The sequence below is a fragment of the Argiope bruennichi genome, chromosome X2 (assembly GCF_947563725.1).
Source record: "Argiope bruennichi chromosome X2, qqArgBrue1.1, whole genome shotgun sequence".
NCBI lineage: Eukaryota > Metazoa > Arthropoda > Arachnida > Araneae > Araneidae > Argiope > Argiope bruennichi.
The window spans coordinates 85613909-85641825 of NC_079163.1; the positions used below are offsets into that span (position 1 = coordinate 85613909).

The 27917-nt window shown below is 29.1% G+C and overlaps 1 protein-coding gene and 1 long non-coding RNA gene across 2 annotated transcripts in view; one reads left to right on the top strand and one right to left on the bottom strand.

The window, feature by feature from the left end:
* LOC129960023 (zinc finger protein ZIC 4-like) overlaps positions 1–16235 on the top strand; it is a 55186-nt gene extending 38951 nt beyond the window's left edge. Inside the window, exon 2 of the mRNA XM_056073031.1 lies at positions 14936–16235. Within this exon, the coding sequence (XP_055929006.1) occupies positions 14936–15366 (431 nt within the window). The 3' untranslated portion in view covers positions 15367–16235. The remainder of the gene's footprint in view (positions 1–14935) is intronic.
* The window catches only part of LOC129960024 (uncharacterized), a 142623-nt gene extending 115195 nt beyond the window's left edge, over positions 1–27428 (bottom strand). The window contains exon 1 of the long non-coding RNA XR_008783503.1: positions 27242–27428. This is a non-coding gene — a long non-coding RNA (uncharacterized LOC129960024). The remainder of the gene's footprint in view (positions 1–27241) is intronic.
* Positions 27429–27917: the final 489 nt, after the last annotated feature.

Below are 27917 nucleotides of genomic sequence, written 5' to 3' on the forward strand. Positions count from 1 at the left end.
GCACAAGGTGGAAGCTTTTCTAGATAACTAGGGACACCACAACATAAACGGCTGCACGATGTTCAAAAGTACGATTATTGGTTCAAAATAAGCGATTATTGGTTTATGCAGGACATCACTATAGACATCACTATACTCCATGAAACTTCATTCTCTTAGCGGAGCATTTTCTGATCGGAACATTTTCTGAACCCTTGGGTGTTTTCAAATAACATTGATTTTCACTTGGGTTTTTTCCTCTCATTTCTTGAAGTTTTCATCTGACTGATCGGGCTGGATTCCATTACGAAAACAGACAATGTTACAGAGTGGCTACCTTACTCCCCGGATCTTAACCCATGCGACTTTTTTTATGGAGACGTTTGAAAGACACAGTGTATCTCGCATAGCCCTCAAAATGGGACGACTTGAAAGCAGCAATTGAAACCGAGGTCAAGGAAATTGGAACCCATGTTCTGCAGAAAACTGCGATTTTCGACTCCAGACTTTGCCATGTCATTTGTTCGAACGGTCGACATTTCGAAAATCTGTTGCATTAAAAGTTCTCAATAAACATTGATTTTCACTTGGGTTTTTCCCCTCCTTTCTTGAAGTTTTCATAACACAAGCTTCACACATTAATTAGACTATGACACTATATTCGGGGACCCCACATTTTATACATCAAAATACTCGTGTTCTATCCGAATCTGTAGACATTAGAAGCTGCACACCTTGTGGGACACCTTGTATACTTAAATCTCGTAAATGTTAATCTTGTTATTCATTTCTGAAAAGCAAACTGATAGTATACCACCAGCCTTGTTTCCTGAGTAATCTGCTTATTTGAATCCAGGGTATACCCAAAGATTTCAATGGAAATGGTATTTTAAATTTGATCAGTGACATCTTATACTCATAAAATAGTATGGATATTTGAAAATCAAAGAATTGGCCTATATACATATCAATTGATTTCTAAATTTTTTAAAAAAGCATCTTTCACTTTCAGCAATTTTTTCGTAGCCTTAAAACAGAATGTCAATCAAGAAAATCAGAAAAAAATTTCGAGGTTAAATAAGCATGGATGAATTTTTTTTAAATTGATCGAAAGTGATATTATAATACTTGTTTGATTTTGATAAAAAGCCGACAAATAAATTTGTTGTTTAGTAATATGTGTTTTTGTCGAATGACCAATCTGCTTTTTTGAGGTGAAAGCTTACAAAAGCATTTAAACAATTCATATTAAACAAAGATTCCAGTTGTTTTTTGTTTTTTTACTGGGAAAAATAAAGAGTAATTGTAAAAGTATCTTTTGATCACTTCTACTCTAAATTGGTTTTGATGGACTTGTCATGAATTATTTCTGGTTGATTTTTTTTTTTTTTTTTTGCTTATAATGAGTATTAAATAAATAAGGAAGTGTTTCGACTTTAAAAAACTTGAGGGTAATTGAATAATAAAGAACTTATTATATTTATTATCTTAAAACAGTTTGCTACCTATGCTTCATTATATCAATAATATAAACTATTTTAATGTTAAAATTACTTTTTTACATTCGAGTCTTACTTTTCGATAATATACTTAATCTTGGATAGTTTTTCAACAAAAGCATTTGATACATTTACTTAAATTAAGGGAATCACTATTATTTAATGCTTTGTTCAATTACTGATCCATGTCTAAAGACTGGTTTGTTATTCATTAAGTCAGCGGTTCTTAACCTATGGGTCGCGACCCAAAATTGGGTCGCGAAGCATATTTCTTGGGTCGCGCTGAGTCGAACCAAAAAAGTTAGTAATACACCAAATTTCAGACATTTTAGAAATGACGTCTTGAATAAATATGAACAATCGAAAATGAATGCGATTAACAAGATCAAAAAATATCAGCTGATTAAAAAGCGAGAGCAAAGAAAGTACGTGTGGTGATAATAACGGTGAGAACTAAATGGAGAAATCCTGAAATAGATATAAGGTGTTTCTTGACAAGCATTCAACCGAGGTTTGAAGATCTTTCAAAATGTATTCAAGCACAAGGTTCTCATTAAAACTGTATGACTTGCATTTAAAATTTAAAAGACTTAACATATGTATGTCTTTCTTTTTTTTTTTTTAGGAATAAGTTAAAATGTCAATTATTTTCAAAAAGTTATAAATATATTTTAATTTGGTCAGTAAAAATTATTAAAAACACTTGATTATTAATTAAATTTTCCTTGGATCGAAAAGAAGTACTTTTGTTTATCTTTATTATTAAAAAAAATAAAAAAATTTGTAAGTTAAAAAAAATTATCATCGTAGGATTGAAGATTTTTTAAAACTACGATCTAAAATAAAGCAATGAAAAATTTTGACTTTTTCTCAAATTTGGGTCGCGGCTTAAAAAGGTTAAGAACCACTGCATTAAGTTATTTTGAATGAAAGGAAATGCGTCAAAATTTGACGAGAACAATTTCAAGACACATTAAGACAATAACCAATGCAGAACTTGGTAATCGATGCAATTATCTTTAAAAAGATGCAGAGAGAAGATGATTAAAATTCTTCATAGCAAACGAACGATCAGTTACGCTTGTTTGTTTATCCATTTTCTATATCTATTAGTCTTATCCAAATCCTGAATGGTGCAAAAGTGTTTAAATGCTTAGTCGAGAATTAATATTATCCTCACAAAATCATGCTTCACATTCGACTATTTATCAAAAGAAGAGGCATTAATAATTCTTTTGTTTTTGAAATTTAATCTTTTGCATTGGCGTTAATCCACTTTCATTTTTGAAAGATATAATGAATCTGCTAGATTTCAAACACTCCTCTCACTAAATGCGGATTCTCTAATAAAAAGGAGGAATTTGCATTTTCTAATTACCGTAAGTGGCCTCAGATAAAATTTTCAAGCAAACTATATTAAAAGATACAACTGATTTTATTGAACATTGTCATTTAACTTTCAAATTTAAAAGCATCGCCATTTAATGGCATCTATATATACCACCTTTAGATTAACTTTGAAATATCTCATTAAAGCTTTAAGAATGTTTTAAGATTCCATTTATTGCTTCCAAAAATTGAGCACGGAATTTTCATTCCATAAAATTCTATAACAAAAACATTCACTGTTTCTATATGAGGCAATGTTAATTCTGACCAATTCAGTACGTTGATAGTTAAACTTATTCCAAGAAATCTACTCATCATGAGGTTCTTGTTTTATGCAAAGATTAGCGTACGGTACATAGGGTATTTATCAATAAGTTTGTGAAAAGCAAATCCTTCAAGATAAAAAGTTACTGAAGCAACCAACTCAGCAACAAGGTTCAAAATTATCTCCGACACTTTAGAAAAAGATGTTCGAGGGAATTTTTAATTTGAGTCAAATTTGTCAATGTATTGGAACAATGTATTAATTGACTAAATTTAGTTTTTTAAAGGTTTTATTCAGAGATCATTAAAAAAAGGCGTTTCGTTGAAAACAAGAAGAATAGGGAAACAAAAAGAAAACAAAACTTTTTTTCCTCCTCTTCGCTAGAAAACTGGATGAGAACTGTTTTCAGCTGTCAACTAAGGTCCTGACATCTTGGCTGCAAAATAGCCATTTTCTCAATATATATTTTGGTGATTGTGAAAATATCGGTTGGGTTTATAGATGATCAGCTTAAAACGGAGGAAGTGGTGAGGGCATGAAAGTTTTATTTTCCTATTGCTTATTAGTTTTCGTAGATAAAAATATTATTCAAATTAAGCGAATATTTGCCTTATTATTGCAAAAAAAAAAAAGTTTAAACTGTGTGTGTGTGTGTGTAAACTACTCATGGTCGAGGTAAGCCCTCTAGAGGCTCTCAGTTAATGGATATATTGAGATCCCCTTTTCTCCCTGCCCGATTTCCACAGTCAGATATGTTCTAGTTTATTTTAACTTAATCTCCACTTAAGCAATTATGCAGAGAAAATTTTGCCAAACTGAAATGGTAAATATTAAGCTGCGTATAATTTTCAAGATATTTAGCTTCAGAATATGGGTATAAAAATTACAAAATTAAAAAAGGTCATTTAACTCAAAATAGTAAAAAGACAAAACTTTTTATACAATCCATATTTTATTTAATTATAGCATCAGATATTCTTTAATTATAAAACAGCATATAATTTCTCAGAATTAGAAAGCAACTTAATGTACAATTTACAAAAGATAATTAGTAATGTTATTAGATTGATATTCCAAAATTTAAATGATCCTTAATTTTAATTTGAATATGTAGTAACTAATAAAAGTCAAATTCATTGAAGGTAACATTAGAATGATGAATAAAAGCGCAAAATTAAATAATTTTGAAAATACTGCAAGAAGTCTGCACGTCCCCATCCCAAATTGCATGGCCACTAGGCTTTTGCTTATTTAACCAAAGGCAGCTTATTAAATAGGTAAAGATTTAACCTAACGATGCAAACCTAAATGACGAGTCAAAGAATCAGGAATCTTTCGTTCTTAATCAAGATAAATCTATAAAAGTCACAATCCAGCGATTTCCCTATTATGCAAAATCAAATTTTTGCTTCGTCAGCTTGTTGGTCAGAAAGAAATGAATTGGTCAGGTGTTTTGAGCTTATGAGCAGTGACGTAGACTAAGGCAACTGGTACCTTAGGGACTTTATGAATTTTTTCGCCTCTGTCACCATAAAGGATTTAACAAATGCAAAAGACGTCCGAGTATAGCATTACTTTTTGGTCCCCTCTGGATATTTCAATTTAAAGAATGATATAAACGCACTAATGCTTTGTCCTCATGGCGTTCCCTATGACTGGCGCCCGGGCCTTTGCCCCCCCCTGATGCTACGCCACTGCTTCAAAATACGATTCAAGACAATGAAGAGACAGCAGTTGATATTGAATAAATTCAATAAATAGAAGTCACTAAATGAACTATTTATTGATGACTAAAAAATTAAATACCTAGGATACTTTTTCAGTATCTTTTACAAAGTAAAAATGTCTACGTCGAAAAACTGGATATCCCTGCTAAACAGGATATTTGGTTCAACTCAGACTCTGAGTGATATTTATTACCTATTTAGATAAGAGTACCTTTTGATTTTTTCGATGATCTTTTGGCAAATGCTTAACTCATGTGGCCAGTCTTCATTTTCTTTCTCATAAACTGGCTAATTAAAAATTAAATTGCTTTTTTTATAAAAAATTATTTATAAAAGTCGGAATAATTACATTACATTTTTTCAATCCGTGACAAGTAGACAAAAATCAGAACTGTTATATCAGATAAAAATCAGAACTGTTTATATATATATGTAACATTTTTTGTATAAGTAGAATGCAGGTTCGAAACAGTGAAGAGACTTGGTATTTTTAATTACGTTTTATTCTATTCTATTCGAGTGGCAGACATGATTATATACAAGAAAACGCAGCGCGGCGCACACAGAAGTAAGAAAAAGGAAAAAAGGGACGAACAGATGATGACTTGCCTTATATAACATAGGATTTCCGGCCACGCGCCGAGGGAATGACCTTTGACACCTATTCAAGGGTACAGAAGTATCACTCATTTGAAACGTAATTCTTGATGGCGCATTAGTTTTAAAAAGGAATTAATTAAACCAAAAGTAGAATGGGATCACGAAATAAGAGAATATTTTTAGAATGAAGTTACTATGGGCTAAATTAAGATAAAGTTTTGGAAATTAATTTGGATCAAATCAAGAGTTTAGAATATCATTACATACATATTATATATATTTGAAGTGAATTTATATTAGAACCAGGTCTAGTTCAAAAAGATGCGCAAAGCATGCATATACAAAGGTGGCTGTACTCAACAAAACGTAGCCTCGGCGAAGAGCTCCTCTTTACCCCTCTAGTATCGATAAAGAAAAGTGGATATGTCACATAGGGGTCACGAGGGAATTTTGGCTCCCTAAGTAAGCATCACATCAATTGAAAGTTTTTGTAAGGCTCAGTGTTTCGAAGGTCTTCATTAGTATTAAAAGCACGAAAATAAAATATATCCTCTTCTTTCTTCTGAATTTTATAAATGAATTAATTGAGTTTGTTACGATTTGTTAATTGATCAAGTCAATTTTTCTTCTGCTTAGGAAGATATTTTTTTCAAAAAAATTGGCATTAAGAAAATTGAAGCTTTTAAATTTTGAAATATACTGGAATAGAAAGTGAGAGGGTTTTATAACAGGGCTTCTGAAATCATGGTACCTGTACCACAAACGGTACTTTACATTAATTTTAGTTTTATAATTTTTACACTGAAAATTTAGACGAATGTTCGAAATCAGCATATAATGGCAAAGACTTTAACACTTTATTTTAATATTTATTATTCAGATACATATTTTATTTCCCGGTTTTTTTTATCTTCCTCTTAAAACTACGAATATGGCGGCTGTTATATAAGTCATTTATATTAGTTACAAATATGAAATTATTGCATTTGGGAATTAAGAAAATGGAAGTTGGATAAGAGGATTGTTTTTTATTTTGAAAACCGTACTAAATATTTCAATTCAGGAAACAAAACGGTTCTTAGTCATTTCATGTTACAGCAATATCATAAATGATTTTAAAAAAATATTGAAATTTGTACTAAAAAAAAAGATGAATGCAAGCATATTTCTATAAAAGGAATTAATTTTTAATGCCCTTTTGTTTTTGCAGAATTATATTTCCAGCCATGTTATTAATTAAAAATATATATGAAATAACATTGCGCCTTGGATCTGTTTTATGCTTAAAATGAACTAAATTCAATATATCAAAACTGATCACAAAGAAACGTTTGTTGCATTAATCCTTATTAATAAATAATATTTGTTTTGGGGGTATTATTACCTACTATTTACTAAACCAATTTAATTTCATATAATATATTCATTTAAAAACAAAATTTAGTTTAAAAGGTTTTATTGATTATAGATACTACATTTAGTTGCATTCATTTTTAATTGGAAAAAAATTATGGCAAATTTCATGTTATATTTTATTATTATTATTATTATTGTGGTAAAAAATTTTAAAAGTTTGAAAACCACTGTATTAGAGGTCACTGATATTAAATAGCACAATTATGACTTCGCCTAAATAGCACAAAAATGGTTTGCATAAAAAAGTAAAAATGATCGAAAACATAAGGTCGAAGAAGTTTTTACTCTTAAACAAAATTACTATTGTAAGGCTTCAGTTTCATACTTTTTATATTATTGCATTCAATGCAATGGAAAAAATATTGCAATGGAAAATAGGGAAAATAAAATATCAAGTTTTTATCCCATGTAACACTTGGACAGCTTCTTGTCATTCATGTGTCTCTACTACTTTAAATACTGCTAAAAATATTCTCTTGATAGAAAGTAGTAATAATTTAATTTTGAACTTACTATGAAAGGAAAAAAATAACGTATTAGACAAGAGGAATACCTAGAAGAGACATTTAAAACGTTTAAAAAAACTGGATGAATATTATCAGTTATTGGATAATAACTTGTCCTGAGGCGAAGTATAATATACAAAAATTTTGTTTCAAGGCAAAGTTGATTGAAGCATTATTAGTTTACGACATGATATCCCACTTATCAACTATCGGTTAAATGGTACTTAGAAAACAGAGCAGAATTAAGTTCTAAATTGAACCCATAGACAATGCGAGATTCAAGATCTCCTTTATTTAACCAAACTTCAAAAAACATGCTTTCTTATCGATTTTAATTTAATCTTTTTATATAAGAAGTTTTTAACTAATATAATAAGATAAATTTAAATAAAATATTTAATTGAATTTGACTTCCAGAGAGTTGGTTTCAGTATTTCCCGTATAGAAAACGTAAACTAAAGATTTCCTAATTAACTTTTTAAAACAAATTGTAAAAAAATATATACATATATAACTTTTTTAACTCACCCTAAAAACTAAGTTTACCATGACTATTATTTGTGGATCAATCAGACAACTGCAAAAAACACTGATTTGTAAGTGACTTTGAAAACATTAAGAAAAAAAATCCTAAGAATAATATTCAAACATTTAAACAAATTTTGATTTTAATTATTGATTTTAATAGTATCATTATTATTTAATTTAAATATGTTCAAGTACATGACATTAATAAATCAAGTGAAAACATAAATAACGTAATAAACATAAATTACGCAAAAAAATATCGAGGCCTTCCAAAGTTATGGAGTTTCTAATTTACCCACATAGCCTACTGAATAATCCGGTCTGCTACTACCCTTTAAAAGTTTCGAGTCGATAAATCAGCTTTTTGGTAAATGAATTACAATATATGTTTAAGTTTTGCTGTCCAAGATCATGAAAAGTAAGGTGTTAAAAGGTGATAAAATGTCAAGTTTGAGACTGGAGGTTTCAGATTAATGACTCGATTATGCGAAACATCAGTCATGTATGCGAGTATTTAAAAAACTTCCTTTGAACTTGACGATAAAAAAAAATTGTTAAAATATTTTTTATACAACTCTTTATTCTAATTCATTGAAACTCTGGCTAGGTCACAAAACTGGATCAAAAGTTTTATATCGATATTGCCGGGGATAAGAATAAAAACAAAAATACGATAAGGCTTTACTATAAAAACTCTCAAAAATAAATTAATCATAAAGCCCAAGATATTTTTCACTGCCGAAAAAGAAATGAATTAGGATACTTGACCCCCAGGTTGACCCCTAGAGTGATTGCTTTTGATGAGGTTTCAAAATGACAGGGCGCAGTTTATCTGAGAGCTTGCCGCTCAGTGTACATTTCCCAAGTACCGAGCATCATTTGTATTGCTATATATCTGCCATCTCATTGGTCAGATATCTTGCCGTCTACAGCTCTTCACTCGATCATTTGTCAGAGATTTATTTGGCTAATTTGTCACTGTTATTGTATTTAGTGCAATAGATGGCTCAAATCTTTTTGGAATTGAGTCAAAAGAACTGACCCGCCCCCTGAGCCTTTGCATTATGCTCCATTTCTTACGTTCTTCCATTCCATTTCCCTTTAACATGCCCCATTGCAGCCCTCTTTTTCATTCTACTACAATTGTCTAGGAATTCTTCACAGTATCTCTTCTAAAACTAGGAAGGCCATCGGTCAAATCCGTCCGTCATCAGATTTTCTTTTGGAATTTTCTTTTTCTGTCCACTTTTATGGATGTCATTTTTCTTTTCCTTCGGCTTCAGTAGTCTAGAGTCATCATGACGGTCTACATAATAAAAATAATAGTGCTGGTCTTGAGGGTCACTGCTGCTCTGGTCAAATAATTGAAGATTCTACTTCTAAAGTAGAATCCAGTTGGTAATAAATGTCACTTCCAGAAACGATGGTTGTGACTGATATTTTTTATCTTGAATTAAAACGTGGAAGACATTCGACTGGAGAAAAAAAGAGCGAGTGAGAAATTGCCAAATTTTTTTGATGAAGCTATTTAGATATAAGGGCATTTTCTTTAATTCCCTGTATTGACCTTGTCGCATGGTTCTACTGAATTTGAAAACATCAGTTGAAATTTGATCATCTATTTTCTGTTAGTGAAGTTTTATGAAGAGAAAATAAGTTTCTTTTCTGCAATAATTAACTAAAGAATTATAGTATATTTTAAAATAAAATCGGAATTTTGTTCGCTTGGAAATAAATCCGATGCTAAATCTAAGCATAAAAGATATTTTGAATGAATACATTCACAACATCATTCAGTAACTTCAATATTAAATATATGATAAATTGAAAATTAATTTTAAAGAAAAGGTTTGAAAAGGTTAAAGAAAAGGTTTCATCTAAAATTATGGTGAAATTTTTTTTACTCATCTAAACCTTAAGGTTTCATCTAAAATGATGGTGAAATTTTTTTTACTCATCTAAACCTTAAAGATTTTGAAGAACAGAAAGAAATTCAACAGCAGCTATTCATTGCTTAAAATTTTGTACATCAATTACTTTTAGTTTTTCTTTAACGAGGCAAAGAGCAAGAAAGTTCTAAATCAAAGGTCATTGCCATACTTCAGAATCTTGGCTACTTGAAAAGTGATTCCAGATCAGGGTTACTAAAAACAGTTTGTAAATTGCAGCTATAATAAGGCAGCTTGTAAATGAATTTGTAAGCATTCGCAAGTAGTGAAAATAAGGCATTTTTGTTAATTTTCATAATTTTAAAGAGCATTAACCTAAATACTCTTCGACTGAAATGAGTATTAAGATCGCTTCTATTTCATCTTAACTTCTAACTGTAAAACATTGCTCGGGTATTCATATTTTCGAAACTAAATGCATTAAAAGATTCATCATTTAGCCTATTTATATTTGTATCCCGTTTCAAAGTAGTACAAGTGCTATTTTGGAACAGACTTAATTTTTGACCGGGATCAGATGACAAGGATGATACCCGAGTCGTCACCATCTCCAAACTTGAGCACGCACCGTAGCATTGAAAGGACACTAACAGTTCGTTGTACTGTATTAAATTTTGCATCGCGATAAATGCTTTCAAGTACAATGTCCAGTGACATATGGGTGCTCTGTGTCAGAGCAGAATAAAGAAGTAATTAAACCGAAATTGATAAAATTTTATGAATTACAGCAATAAAAATTAGAAATCCTTCTATATCAACGAATAAATTGGACATGCATTCAAATTAGTCTTTGTAGTAGTTTCTTAGCCTTCGTACAGACCGTTTAATACAACAAATTTTTCACCTCTATGGAACCGTAATCTTATTTAAAAGTATAAAATAAGCAAAATTTCAATTCATCGTAAATTTTAAAAATACTCTGCAGCAAACAGGTAATAATTTTTAGGTACATTACAGCTTTTTTTTAGGTGAAAGAAAGCTGAAAACTATGAAAAAATAAATGTTTATTTTTGTTTACAGATTTTATTCTTCAGCGTTTTTGTTTTTGTTTTTCATGGTGAGGGATAAACTTTGTTTTCTAGACTTGAAATTAATTAAGATTTTAGTACTTTTGAAATTAAGATTTTAATTTTGCAAGATAAATAAATGAAAAGGACAACTAGCGTGCAAATAAGATTCTGTTCTTAATATCTTCATTATTGACTCTTAATCTTATAATATTATCTCTCTCTTATAACATCAGTTTCTGTCAAAATATATTAACTTTTTTTAACATCGAGAAAAAGGGGGGAGGGACACAATTTGTATTCAAATTTCACTTAGTAAAGAACTACCAAGGCTTGAAAGGTACAAAATTCTTCGCATTAGCAATAGAACAGCAAATGACAGTTTAAGAACTCCTGTTTTAATCTAAAACTCGTTCCCATTCAAGGCAAAGACAGATACAGATAAAATAAGTCTGTGTAAACTGGGCCGTGTTAGACAGAATTGATCATAAAGAAAATTAAACCAATTTTGTGTCTAACCATGTGCTTGGGATAATCTGCCGATAATTATCGTTGCCAGACCTAGAGCGATGCGGAAAGTTTTAGAATACTTTAATTCAAATAAAATTATTTCGAGTTGCATAGGAAACTTTACAACAAAATAATTTTCATAATTTTTTTTAAAAAAACTAAACTGATGATCACAATAGATTTACCATTTTTATCGCCATCTCCATTAAATTTTACAGAAGAACGTTAAATTTTGAAAGAAAAAAATAAAGATTCCATATCTGTCTGTAGAGTATGCAAATTAAAATATTTCATTGTCCTAAATGGTAAAATAGGATCGTATAATATTCGGAACAAAGTATAAATTCTAATTTTTTTAAAAAGTTGACCAATTATGTCAGGGTATAAATTGTAAAAAGACACATTTATAAATGATGTGTAGAATGCTTCTGAAGTTTTACTTTCGTTACATATAGCTTCGTATATTATCTAGATGAAGAATTTCTCGCAAATGTTTCCATCATTTTATTAAACCGTGAACAATCTTCCGATGTATATTATACATTTAGATCCCATCCAAACTCGTCCAGAACATGTTCATTGTAAAGAACAATATTAATTCCTTTTTGTATTGGAATAAGTTCTTTATTTCTTCCTAAGAAATAAAATGTCAATTATTCTTTATCTTCATGTACAGTATATTTTATTATGCAAACATCCTTTTTAAAGCAGTACAAGGTCTATTTGGAAATGTGCTTCGTAATTGTGAACTCCTTAATCTTCAAGGAACTCTTATATTCTTGGATTTTCTATTTTCTATACATTTTTTTACAACATTACATTAGTTACTATATTCTTAGCCTTAAAGCAGCTAAAATGTTTTGCTTATTTTAAAAATGAGTTGCAATAATGAAAGAATATTTAGTTGAAAACGGAAATTTCAACAATCAATATTTGAAATCAATACTGAAAAAAGTTCAACAATCAATATTTTTGTATAAGAGATGAAGGAAACTAAACTTGATTAATGAGATAAGTATATTTTGTAAAAACAAATGCTAATGTCTTAGAGATAAAATTTAGTTAAGTGAAATAATATTAAATATCCATATATACGGAAATGAAATATTAATGATTAAATATACTAATTACTAAAGGACAACGGAGAACCAAGTGAAAAAAAGTTATATTAAACTATAGACTTCATTTATGTTTAGTTTATCTGTAACTGCATTTCAATTTAGAGACTCAGTTTCATAGTTAATTCAGAATTTTTAAAAAGATTCGTATCTCCAGTTTCATGCAGGAAATGAAGACATTATGCTTTTTAGAAAATGAATATTATTATTTCAACTTCATTTCATTGAAATATAAATATCACTTCTATATTAAAATTCTTCTTAAAATTTACAAATACCGAATAAAGATTTTGATTTGTATGTAGTATTAAAATAAAAACTGTGTAAGCAGATACATAAACTTGATGTTCAGAATAAGGAACACTAAAAATATTTGGCTCTGATAAATTTTAGAACAAATGATAATTAATTTCTCCCTTCTCGATAGCAAAAATCACAAGATACCAAAAAAAAGGGGGGGGGGGCGTTTAAACAACTTATGAATAACAAACTTCGCGATTCGGCTAGTTCGAATGAATTGAGCTTATTAATTAGATATTGCAAGCCTATAAAAAATATAAAGTTCACAATGTAAAAAAAAAAAAAAAAAAAAAAAACATATCCTTATCATTCTTTTAAATTTTATGTCCCATTAATGTGCATGCAAACCAGATAAAAAAAAAACTAATATATGAAAAACAACAAATATTTAAGGAATTTAAATATTCATTCTTTATCGAAATTATTAATGAGGTATTATGTGCCAATCCGAGAAAATAAAATTCAGATAAAGCTAAAGTTATGCAACAATAAAATATAAAGTTTAATCATCCTTTCGAATTATATGCGTTAGATGTCTTAGTTCTGTAGCATGCGCTGTTTGAAGCATATGAAATTGGTTTATTAATTTTTTATTTAGTAAGCAATTTTATAAATTCAGAAGTCCTTTTATTTGTACCTTGACATCTTCTAGAATTCTTGAAGGATTTTACTGTTGCATTATCCAGCAATGATTTGATATATGTACAAGGGCTTTATATTTATCCTTAATCGCATGGATGAATTTATACAACCATTTATAAAAAGATTAAGTGATAATAAAATACCATATAATTTTACAGTCCTTCAATTCCTCAAACCTTTTACTTATATATAAATATATATATATATATATATAATTATATATATATATATATATATATATCTGTGTGTGTGTGTGTGTGTGTGTGTGTGTGTGTGTGTGTGTGTGTGTGTGTGTAATGATATTTTAAACTCTTAATTTACTCCAAATTAATTTCTAAAACTTTACCTTAATTTAGCCCTTCCTAACTTCATTCTAAAATATTCTCTTATTTCGTGATCCAATTCCACTTTCAGTTTAATTAATCCCTTTTTAAAAATAATGTGCCATCAAGAACTACGTTTCACATGAGAGTGATACTTCGGTACCCTTGAACAGGTGTCAAAGGTCATTCCCTCGGCGCGTGGCCGGAAATCCTATGTTATATAAGGCAAGTCATCATCTGTTTGGCCCTTTTGCCTCTTTGCTTCCTTCTGTGTTTGTCTGCACTGCGTTTTCTTGTATATAATCATGCCTGCCACTCGGAATAGAATAAAACGTAATTAAAAATGCCAAGTCTCTTCACTGTTTCGAACCTGCATTCTGCTTCAATCAAAATATGTTACATATTATTTAGCCGACAGGATTCGACGAAATTCATTACATATATATATACTCTGATACAGTATTTTTAAATGGATGTGAACTATGTAATCAATAGACTTTAACTCTTTGGGTACATTTGACGTATCAGAACGTTCCGTATTAGTTTGAATTTATATTTCCATTTTTTTGTAATTCTAATTAGTGTAAGTTATCTCAATATCAAGTAGAAGTATATATTCTGAATAATAAGAAATGAATTCTTACGTAAAAGCTTCTGCCTTCACATTTTCAAAAAATTAAATGGCTTCAAATACAAAAGTGATTTCAAATAAATGTTTAGTCAAAGGGTTAAAGCATGGCTAAATAATTAATTGGGAGGACTCATTTGATCTCACAAGAGTCCCTATGTCTAACATATTTCTGTTGTTTCTTAATTTGACATGGTGTGATGTAATCAGTAGGTATCCCTTATGTCTTTCAAAACTTTCCAAAAGCCAAAAGAAAATCTCAAACATTTTCACAAACACTTAATCTGTCGGAGTTTCATGTGAACATCCTTTCATGTACTAGTTTAATGACTAATTCTTACTCAGGAAAGTAGCAATTTATACTAATATTGATATTAAGAGACTAAAATTTAGAAAGAAAAATATTCTTTCAATTGTAAGTGAACACGTTAATAATGCAACTTTCATTTTTCTTATGGTAAAAGTTAATAAAACTAGTCCCATCTGTTATCATTTTCCGAAAAGATTGAAAAGCTTCTCTGATTAACCACTTTTCCATCTGTGTTTCAGGTGAGAAGCCTTTTAAATGCGAGTTTGATGGTTGTGACCGCAGGTTCGCCAACAGCTCGGACCGCAAGAAGCATTCGCACGTTCACACAAGTGACAAGCCTTACAACTGCAAGATCCGCGGCTGTGACAAAAGCTACACGCATCCCAGTTCGCTGAGGAAGCACATGAAGGTACACGGGAAGTCACCGTCACCACCCGGCAATACGCCCGGCAGTTGCACGTCCGGTTCCGGCTACGAGAGCGACGCCCTGCCGCCCGAAGACGCCCTCGCCTCACCGCCGGTCGCCCCAATCTCCCATCACCCCCACCATCACCACTCGACGAATCTCAGCGAGTGGTACATTTGCCAGTCGGGCATGCCTACACCCCCGAGCAACGAACACTCGCCACTGACAGGCCACACGCTCAATGCCATCACCTCCACCTTCTGACAGTGAAAGGAGTCCTCAGCGGCGATCAGTGAGAAGTTTTCTCTTACTTTATCCAACAGAATATAAAAATAAAAAAAGGTTCATTTTCCGTCTGTTATTTCCATCGAGGTGAAAAGTTTTCAACCCGAAAAGAACAGGAATCCCTTCTTTCCCTTTCAGGAACAGTGATATCTTACCATTTTTGGAATGATTCAACGGAGAAGTTTACTGAAAAGTTTTGATTTTAGATGCTTTTGAACAAAAAGTGATTTTGTATTTTCATCAATCTTCGCTTTTTCTTTTGGAACTTTTACCTCCACTGAAACAGCGGTGTCTTCGCTTTCATGTGTCACGTTTCTGGAGTGGCTAGGATTAGCTTTGAGAGTCAGATAATAAATGCAGAAATACTGGATAAACTGCTAAAAGTTTAATTTCTGCTGAATGCTCCATATACATTTGATTTTATAATATAAATATTAATTTACCAATACTTTTTTAAGTGGCAACGATTCACAAAAATAAATCATTTTACAGTTTAAAATTCACCTAAATAACTATTATCTCAGCGATTCAAGTTGGCTATATGTAGAAAGTTATGAGTAGACGCGTCACCGCATGAATGACTTAATATGCCTTTTCATACATCTTAGGCTTATTGAAAGAACTCCATGAAACTGAAAATAACAAATTTGTAATATTAAGCTTTGTTACACAAGATATCGGTTACCAATATTTAAAACTAGTTTTTGTTCAGATAAATCGATTTCTTATAAATGAATTGCGTCATTATCCTTTCTTATTTAATAACATGTAATTAAACACCGCTTGTCCTTCTCAATATATCAACTTGAGTTCTTTAGCTGCCATCGATAGAAAAAAAATATTTTTGAAGGAAGCATAAGGTCTTTCCAATTAAATACAATTCATCATTCGATATTAATATACATTTACTTAAATTAGAATGATTAACTGCTTAATAAATTAAATAAAAAATTCTGTGTTCGTTCCAATTTAAGTAGATGAATATAAACTGAGTTAATATATTTCTATCTTAAATTCATTAAAAATGAAGAAAATTAAAATAACATGGAAATTAAAAAGACAACTTTAAATTGTTTTGAACGTCAAAGATTTAACTCAGAGAGGAACTTCTGAACATTAATGAATAACATAAATAAACATCTGAATCAAAATTAGAAATTGAAACTTTTCAGGTCTGTCTGTTCGATAGTTATTGCCACTCCAGTGAAGTCCATTTGGCAACGAATTTAGCGAAAGAATACATTATAATTGTAAAATCGTGTACAGCTGTGTATATACAAATATTCTGTAAAGTGTATATAAAAAAAAATGGAAAAATCAGTACAAAATTTCCATTCCTGAATGAAAACTATGGATATATTTCAAACGTAGGAAAAGCCGTACATTTAAAACGCCATAGTGCCATATGACTTGCAAATGATATTTTATTTATATTTAAAGTTTTTTAAAAATAACATTCCAATTTTTTATATTCTAAGGTTATTCCAATTTAAATATACTAATATAAACTGAATTAAAAATATATTTATGTTTTAAATTCATTAAAAGGAAGAAAACAAGATCTAATATCATTTATTGAGAAAATATTTTAAAAAATTTCTAAAAATCAATTTTTGTTTTGCGCTGTTTATTTAATTGAAACGTTCCTTCCTTTTGCAATCGACCTTCTCTATCAAATATCAAGATAATTTATTAACATTTTCTTTCCAAATTTTCCTTTCAGATAACTTAAATTTCCCATATAAATAAAAAGCAGTATTTTGTTTTCAACATTAAGTAATCGTGCCAATTCTTAGTCATCAAGTCGCTTAAAATTCTGTATTTGTCAGGGAAAAACAGGTTTTTCCATTGTTACCACAACTTTTTTTAAATTTGATTAAATGCTTTACATAAGAATATTTCATGAATAGAAATTTATCCCGTTATAGCAGAAATTCAAACATTTTTCTTGTGTATGATTGGATAAATGATGAATTATAGACACAAATATACAAATAAATGGCTTTTCTATAATTATATAAATTGTCGTTTTTTTTAAAAAAAAGTATTAATATTTTATTATAACTAGTTAATTTTATTAATTTAACTAATTTATTTAACTAATAATTTATTATTTATTATTTATTTATTTAACTAATAATTATAACTAATTATATTTTATTATAACTAGTAACTATTCAATCGTTTTTTTTTTAATTTTATTTGGGCTTATTAACATCTTCTGTCAATTGAAAATGGTTAATTCATTTCCACTTTGAAAATACAACTTCGGAGATCTTCATAGAATTTTCCGAATAAAAAATTCATTATCGTCGATTTTAATGTCTTAATTAAAGAAATGAAGTAAGTTAAACCCATCAAATACGTATAGATAAAAGTATATACGGAACACGCTTTTACATTATATTTAAACAAGTAATACATTCACAGATCTATATTTCTATTACTTTTTTTAATTGGAAAAATTTCAATACTTTTGCAATAATCAAAGAGTACATGAAACCAGGAGAAAACTAATATGTATTTAATTAAATTATACCAAAGAAGAAAATGAGCTACGCTTGATGGGATATAAAAATTTATCTGCCAGTACCAACAGAAAAATCTATCACTTGCATGAATGAGTGCAAATAAAGCAATATTTCAGTTCCCTCAATACTTCCCCAAATTCTAATTGAATCGATAGTTATCTATAAGAATCTTTAATCAGGGATTTACATTTTAAGAGCTTGTAAATTTTATTCACGAAATTAGCGAATAATTACTAGCAATAAATGGATTGAGCACCAAAAAACTTGTTATAAAATAAACCTATTAGTATTTGTTTTTCATTATTTTTAAAATTAGCAATATCTGTTAAAAAATGACTTGAAAATTGTATAAATTTTAAGACAGATCTTATATGTAAAAAATGTTTCAGTAATAGGTTTAAAAACAAAAAAAAAATTTTCACTTTCTAGTCTTATCTTTTCGAATATATTATTACCGCATTCTTCTGACAATGAGACTTCTGACAATAATCTATTTATATAAATGAAAATATTCAATCAGCGAAATCAAATTGATCATGGAATTGTAAGAAAAATATTAATACATCCACAAATTCATTTACACATATTAAAAGTTCATATGTTTTGAGAACAGCAATATCATTATTATAAAATTATTATTATTATTCAACCAATGGAGCTTATATTTTTTATAATTCATAATTTTCTATTTCTTAAAAAAATCAACTGGTGCTTTTTTTTTTCTTTTATATTAAATAAATACTTATATTAAAAGATTTTTTTATTGCATATGCAAGACTCATTTGGTTATTTTTCTTAGTAATAAGTGATTCCCCAATTCTTTTGAATGTTTTATTCCCTGAATTCTAACACCTTGAAAACCTATGGAAATTAAATTGCATTTCAAAAGAAAATTAAAATTATGTTTTCTACCAAGATTTTAGAAAATAAAAATAAATTCTCAAAAGTTTTCATTTAATTTCAAAACAAAAAAAAATTAGAATTTTATCTCCTAATTCTAATATCATTTTGTAAATATGCTTGATATCTACTATTTCATCAGTGGTCCTGTTAAGACACGTATTGCTTTAAAATTATTTTAAAGTCACATTTTATTTATAGGTGAAATACATTCATCTCATTATAATTTTAAATGATTGCCAGTTTGTAGGTTTTAACCCCCTCAGAAATTATTAATTTCCAATCACTAACAAGTTGAAGATATACAAAATTCTTGATGATGAAAATCTTTGTTATTTAAGGGATAAGAATTCCGTGTTTCATTTTTCTGGTAAATAATGGGAAAAAATTTTTTAAATGTCAGATATAAATACAAATAATATTAATAAATATTTAAAATGTTAATTATCGGAACTAAAATTTATTGAACAAACAAATGTAGATTTAAAAGGGAATTTCATTTTTTTTTTTTTTTTTTTACATGCTCTTTACATGTAAACGTGAAAAATCCTGTTTTAAAAAGAATCAAACAATTAAGAAAGTTGTATTTTAATATCAAAAAACTTTGCATACTATAACCAGACATTCAGTAATAAATAAAATCCATATCCTCAGAATCGGTACTTTTCATCTCATTTAATAATAGTATATGAAAGTAATTCAATTCTATTCAAAATTACCCAGGAACAAAACTAAAAGTACATTTTATGAAACTAACATATAAAGATTACTAAAATCTTAATTTTTTTAGCAAAAGCATTACATTTAAAGCGCGCAAATGCTGCATCTAAAACACAAATAAAGCAAAAGAAAAATAATTATGTAAGACTGAGGGTTATTATGCAGTAACATTACGCAAGATTTTTTGGGTCATAAGGAGTCGATTTTTGGACGAAAGTTAGGCCCGCCATGAAAAAATACCTGCCTGAAGGTGACCTTTGGTGAAATATTCAAGTCGGATTCATTTTTATTCCTAGTTTTTAGTGCACAATAACCCTCAGTTTTACACAACTAAAGTTTTTTTTTTCTTTTGGTAGTTTGAATTCTAATAAATTCTTTTAGTACGCTTGATTTTACTTTGCAGTATCTTTCATCAAAATAAAAACCTGCAACTTAATTTAAAATGATTTATGATTTGAAATCTTTATTCAGAAATACTTTTTTCATAATTGATATTTTCTTTGATTTTAGATCCTAAATATATAATTTTTCCAGTAATTTTTTTTGTTGTTGTTGCTACAATTGATGTTTTTATTCGTTTTACATTTTAATCTATGATTTTTTTTTCTATGCTTAGAAATCACTTTGTTTTTGATAGCTGATGTTTGAAAACATCAAAACATTGTAAAAAAAAAAAAAAAAAAGACTATATAAATGGGAGCCAAAAAATTTATACATTCTTTTTGCTTCCTTTGCATTAAAATATTCACAAAAAATTCAGAATGTTATATAAAATGACTGAGTGATTTCCGTAGCAGAATGATGTAAAATAAGTATTGTGATGATTTATTATACTCTAATAAAGCGAAAAGTCACCAAAGCTTCGATAACCGTCCATTTGTGTGATTTTTGTGTCACCAAAGATATAAAGGCAGAGAACAGTCAGGCACTCTGTCTTGATGAAAATACGTAAATTTTCAACATTATTTTAGCATTTTTTATATGTCCATGGAACGGTGATGTGAATTAGAATTTATTGTGTGTCCTCTTTTTATTGTTAATCAAAATAATGTGTATATTTAGTAATTCGTTTCTGTGTCTACGTGATTTCGTGTGTACCGTTTAAATTGTATGCTTATTGTTTTCTATTTCAACTCATTAAATTATTAACCAGTAAACTATCTGCTATTTCATTAGATTTTGCCTAGCATGAAATAAAAATTATTTGCATGTAATAACAGATTTGTGCTTTAATTCTAACTTCCAATGCAGATCAATATACAGCAGAGATCTATTTTGATGTTGGAGATCTATTGGCTACTATGTAGCGTGTGTTAGAAAAGGAAATGGGACATTTGTTCGATAAAATAGCATATTTGAAAATTCTACTTTATATTTTTGTTGGATGGGTTGTTTTCGATAATTTTCAAAAAGATATTGAAGAATTTGTTATTTAGAATGATGTTACAAAATAATTTTTTAATTTCCGAAAAAAAAAATCAAGCACTGACAGAATCTTCAACTTTTAGTATCAAAATAGAGAGGGACATCTGATTTTCATATGAAATTTTTATTGATCAATTTATTAAGAATTTAATATCTTAGTACTATGCTTTTAGAAGTACCATTTACAGAGAAAAAAAAATGGTATTGATTGCAATATCATAATTTTTTGCTGCAGGTAAAGTATTTGTCTTCATGTCGCAAATCTTATATTGCCAGTTAAATGCATTCAAAATAGCTGAAAAAGGATATCAATAAAAATTATTCCATCTATTATAATATTTGCATCCAACTAAATATTCGAAAATAATTTATCAGAGATTAAATCACCCGAAAAAGACAAATGACCCAGCTAATCGAGTAAATGTCCCAGATCCACTTATATTTTGTTGTTGTCCAATAAATAAATTAGTTTCTTGTATGCATCTTGAAAAATTTATCTGATATATACTTACAATTGCTCTCATTTTATTTGTGTGTTAATTTCAAAATAGTCGTAAATCTCTTTCTGTGAGATTTAGAATTGAAACTCAATGTTATGAAATTTTAAAGTTGAAATATGCCTTTTAAATAAAGTTATTTTGTAACAATGATATTGCACAATTTCCGTCTAATTGCTCATTCTATCGATTATTTAGTATTCTACTTTTACTTTCGATACAAACTTACTTGTGCGTTTAATTTGATATTTTTTGTTTTAAAATCATCTTCACACTCTGTTAAATCAATACTTATTGTAAGGTGTAGGACTCGAAATCGAACGCTATGAAATTTTAAAACTGATCCATGCCTTTTTATATCAATTATATTGCACATTTTTTAATATCATTTTTTCATTTCAATAAACTGTGATGTCAGTTAATCATGAATATTTCCAAGTTTTTGAATTTCTTTTTCTAATCCACAATATCACATTCCTCAATATTTTTTCCTAATTTATTAACTAATTTTATTAATTAATAATTATTAATTTGATTAATTAATTATTAATTAATAATTAGTTAATAGCTGATTTAGTTTCAGATAAAAAGTCAACCCTCGACATTGTTTCTACGAAAAATCATTGGAGACCAAAATGACAAATTGATGAACAAAATGACAAAATGACCTTATTATAGAACCCAAATAACTGTTACATCATTAATTTATTACATTACACAAAATTATTCGTAGTTACTTCTTACAATAAACTTCTCGTAGCTTAAAAATAGAGCGTTCATCTATCACATCTAACGTGCCAGCTATCGTCCCAATGAAAGGACAAAGAGAAGAATTCACAAATTATGCTTAGATCAAAACTTATTTCATCTACTTCATAGGTCTGTAACTGATAGCAGGACACGCACATAGATTTAAAAAAGTGGGGGAGAAGCAAGTTAATTGAAATGAATGCAAAGAAAATGCTAAAAACTATTTAATACGTACAAAAATAATTTGTGTAAGTTCGTATAATTAGAAAATATTGAATACCAAACTTGGCAGAGAATATTGCCACTTGTTGATATAAACAAATAAAAGGAATTTTGAAGTCCAATTATAATCAAAATCAACTAAATTCCTCGCTTCAACAGAATTTATATAAAACGTTTAACAAAACTTAATTTTGAATAATATTTCAGAAACCAATTTTGGATTAAAGTGAAAAAAACATGCATAAAAGTAGAAAGTCATTAACTAAAATGAACCGAAATTATGCTTAAAAACTCCTAGTTATATATAAAGATGTTCGAAATGTGAACTTTAGCATTACTTATTTCACAGAAAAATGAAATGCGAAATAATGATTCTTGTTGGTCAAGATTGACCTTATCAATCCCTTTTTGTTACATTTCGCGGATAATAAACTAAGTTGTATACATGCTTTCTTCGTGTTTTAATCCATTATTGATTCATTTTAATTTGGCATAATTCAGGTATATAAATTATAATTCACATAGATACAACAGAATAAGCCTGCTTATTGTATTAAATGGATAATAAACAAAGTTGCTCTTGAGATATCTCTCGATCGATTTTGGCTCCGTAAGAAGTCTTTTCCCACATCCTTTAATCGATTATCTCTTGGTTGATGCACGCAGGCGTAACCAATAAACACAATGGTAAAATTGTGGTTTCGTCGATAACGTGGTCTCTTATTTGAGAAATAGAGTTTGTATAACTCTGCGATATGTTTTATGTTCGCACAAAATACAAAATGATTAGCTTGATAAATTTATTGCCAATTTATTACAGTCTTCAAACAGTAATAAATTTCCTTGACACAAATTGATATTAGAACAAAAAAAAGAGCATTTCAAGGATAATCATCCGATTTGCTACATCTAATTACCTTCGTGCATTATGAACTTCACATATAAAATGATATTGTATTTTGCACATAAATTTATGTCAAATTTTGTTAACTATGCAGAGTGTGCATCAATTCAAGAATGGCAAAGATTGCATTATCATCGACTGTAAAGAGAAGAAAATTACACTGAGTCTGCATCATGGATTGGAATCGGTTTTCATTTTCTACATAGATCTTTACGGTTCGGTCAATAATAATTATCGGAATTATTTAATCTTTCATTATTTACTGAATGAAGTGTTCATCCAATAAAATTAAAGTTCTTGCCGATAAAATAAGTGTTCAACTCTTATCGTTGAACCTATATAGAAATAAAACTAAATTTATTTAAAAGAAAACATTAACTAAATTAAAAATGAAATATATATTTCTGGCAAAGGATTGTTACTTTTGAAAAGTTCAGGGGAACAATTTCATGATGGACATTTAAGTGCAAAGTTTCTCTGAATTGAAATGATTCAAAATGGCATTATATTGCACAAAAAGGCTTAAAACATTTTTCACAAGTGTTCTGATTTTAGTTGAGCATGTTAATTGTTGAATTTGGATCATTAATTTTATTTTTACATCAGAATCTTGAAACTGTTCTTACGTCAGAACTATAAGAAATGAAATGGCTAGAATTTTATTACCTGGGCCCAAATCAAACTGAAAATATTTCCAAACCAGATTGAAAGAATACGAAACATCTCAACTTTTTAAATTCCAATTTGATTATGACCGCCATAGTAATTTAAGAATAATTCATGATCCTTCGTTTAATAGAATTAAATTTGATAAAAATTAAACAATAAAAAGTTTACCCATTTAACAAAAATTAAGTTTAATTATAGTTAATTGCATCCTTTTTCAGGGCTGGTCTTAAAATCATGACTGACAGCATCTTGATGGTCACTACTTACATATTTAAATAACCCGAGAAGTTTCTATAGCGACAATACCCCTTCGCATACAGTGACGTTTTCAATCATAGGATGTTTGATTTTCAAAACAAATTTAGATCATTAGAAACATAATTTAAGTAGCCTAAGCAACGTATGCATTCATTAAAAATTAATTCTTCAGGAATAATACGAGCGTAAAAAAAATTAAATTACCAAAATAGAGTTGTTATACTACTTATGATTGGAATGATTGTCATACGCCCATGAATTAATGGGAAGAAATTCTTTAATTATAATGTAAGTTTATTTACAATTCCTGCAGCATGAAGCAGTTAATTTTCTTGTAACCGACATCGGTAATAATTAAGTGTTAATATCAAAATAATGACATTTATGAATAAATATAACGAGGGAAGAAATAGACGAATTTCAGATCATAATATGTATTGACATTAAAGACACTGGAGAGTAATGTTAATACATGACATTATGAAGATACAGTGCCTATGGCGATAATCTTGAAATTTTATATCATCACATTAAGAAATGGGTAACTTTCATGTGCTAATATTTATGGCAATTTCAAAATATTATTTATCAATCTTTCTTCAAAACCTTTGATAGTATTTTTTAATTGCGGATGACAGGTGGAAAAATATGAGCATCGGGTTTCGTTTGTATCACAAAACGTGACTAGTTCAAGAAACAAGTATTGAACTATCCGAAAATATCTTTCCAGGTGCATTTAGAGGGCAATGTTTTTCACCAATCATCGATACAAATAAATTCCTTATATTATTTTAAATATAGCGTACATTTTCTTACAATTATTGTTTTATTAATACATAAAATCTCTCAAACTGTACCGAGAATCTAAAAATGACAGCACTTTGAATGTCACTGATGCCGTAAAAATCGTTCCAGCATCAGCAAGGTCCCGTTGCTGCCAACTAAGAGAGACTCCACAATAAATATATTTTCCATTTACAGTCAGTTTTTTTTTTAATTAAACGCATCAAAAGTATTCCTCAACCACTGTAGAAAACCCGTCGACTGAAAAAAAAAATAACAAATCTTTCGCCCTTTAACATGGCTGCAGCTCACCATTTATAACGCTTCGACAGGAATTGGTAAAATGACCGAATAAATATAATTCTTATCATAATAGATCTCGCAGCTCACTTCAAAAAAAAAAAAATTGAAATTTTTCTTTCTCCTCCCTCCTCCCCCCCCCTCCCTTCCTTCCTCATAGTTGGAATATGGAACACTGAATTCTGAAGGGGGGGGGGATGCATTTCTTAGTCCGCCTGGTTCTCAGACAAATTGTCTCTCGAGTGCTGCAAGAAGCACACCTGCACGCATTAGCACGTGTCCGTTGAGATACCTCAGATCCGAACTCGCTCGGAAAAAAAAGAAAAAAAAAGTAGATGAAGGGGGGGCGAAGGTAAAAAGCAACTTCGACTGTATGTATCAACACCACAGGGGATCCTCCAACAATAAGTCAGGTTCTGGGAGAAAAATTGGTCCCCAGATCCTGCTGTGTAAGCTCTGGAGTTGGCAACAACATAGCCGGAGGTACCAGAGCGAAACACGCAATGAAGAAAAAAAATTATAATAGTGACAGCAAGTAGAAATCTTTTTTTATTATTATCATTATTTGCCACTGAGGAGCAGCGACAACTTCAGTGATTTCAGACAGTTATTTTCGCCCTCACTCTTTGTACTGACAGGTAAAAAGAGTAATTTAAGACAGATTGTCACCTTCCTGCTTAATGTTGTTCATGACTGAAGGATTGACTGAAAAGATTGCGGAAATAATCATCAGTTCCATATTATTCATAGTAGAAGGATTGTGTGAAAAGAATTCAAAACTTAACATCAATTTTATTGGTTTTCTTTTCATAAAGAACCATAAATGACGAGGTTTTTGTGAAAGAATAGTCATGTCTAAGTCAAGTCGAGTCTAAGATCGATTCTTATTAAAAATTCTGTCTCTTGTACTGATAACGATTAATAACTACATTGTCATCTTCAATAAAAGCTGTTTTCGAAAATAAGACATCAGTTTGATGACAAAAATCTTAGAAACAAGAACTCTCTCCAATAAATTGTGCTCGTATTAAAATTTGCAATTAGCACAAATAAACTCATAGTATAAAGAAATAACTAAGCCTTAAAGTGTAATAAGTTATAGGAAAATATTATACATTAGTATTAATGCAGCTACGAAATATGATGTATAGAGCATTTTGAAATTCAACGCGATTGTGAAATTTTCTTAAAAAACAATTATTTGGCATATTTAGAGTAAGAAAGGTCCATATAGACTGCTCTTATTTCCGGTTTGACATCGGTATAATATTAAAAAAGGTAAATAGTTCATAAACCTAAATTGGTAAAAAAAATTGCAAATGACATGTGAAGCACTAAATGATTGAAATTATTAAATTTCAGCTGAATTTTAGATTAATATTCTCAACAATTCATGCTCTTATTAATTCTAAATAAATATCTCTCTTATTAATTCTAAATAAATATCTCTCTTATTAATTCTAAATTGGCAAAACTTCCATGACTAATTTTTTAATTAAAATATGAATAAAACAACGCGTTACTCTTTCATTTAATATTGCAATTAAAAAAACAAAGTAACTTTGCACTAAAATGAAAGCCCTTTCTTTCCTGTATAATTATTATATCATTTTGTTTTGTCTGAATAATATTTTGTCCTATAATTGGTATCTTTCACAAAGTTTTGCAATGAAACTACTAAACAAATACTTTCTTTAAAAGATGAATTTCTTCAATAGTAATTCTATTTCTTTTAATATATAGATTTGCGTATCAGTTATAGAATATTACTTGTCATTGCTTACCTGTTAACACATATATAACATGCATTTAAAAAGATAAATAATTAAATATTATCGTAACAGATAAATGAGCATTCTTACTATTATGAAATCATACAAAAGATTAAATCTTACCTTTGCGGTAAAGTCCGGAGTTTGCAGTTACTATACACATTATGAAATGATGATAAGCAAGACAGAATATGATTCCTTTTATTTCATGTTTCCTTCATTTGTTACTCTTCACATCACATGTGGTGCAGCAAGTTTTTGACAGAATCAAGTGACATCGAGCCATTTTTCCAAGTTACAAATTATACCCATAATAACTCTCAAAATGAATCATAAGTCTAATAAATCTACATCTGTAAGTAAGTAGTTAGCAGTGAATATAACCGTATCAACAGTAAATCAAGTAAATAACTTTTTTTTTAAGTTTCTGTATGCTTTACAATAGAGGACGCTATAAGTAAGAAGTTGTGCTTTTTAAACGACGAATTTTCACCATCTCAGATATTCTCAATCATATTTAAGTATTTTATTCTAGATATCGAAAAAAATCCATAAGATATTCATTTACCATAATCAGAATATCACTCACGAAACAAATTCTAATTTGACTGGCAAAATCATTACTACTAAAAAAAGATCCATCCCAATCAAATGAATGCAGAAACGTGACATTATAGAATAAACTTAATCGCCAATAATATCCATATATGAACAGATATTTTGTCTACCTTTTTAAAAGATCAAGATTAAATTAGCAACTCTAAAATAGAATGCTTCCGACAGAATCTTCAGTATTCAC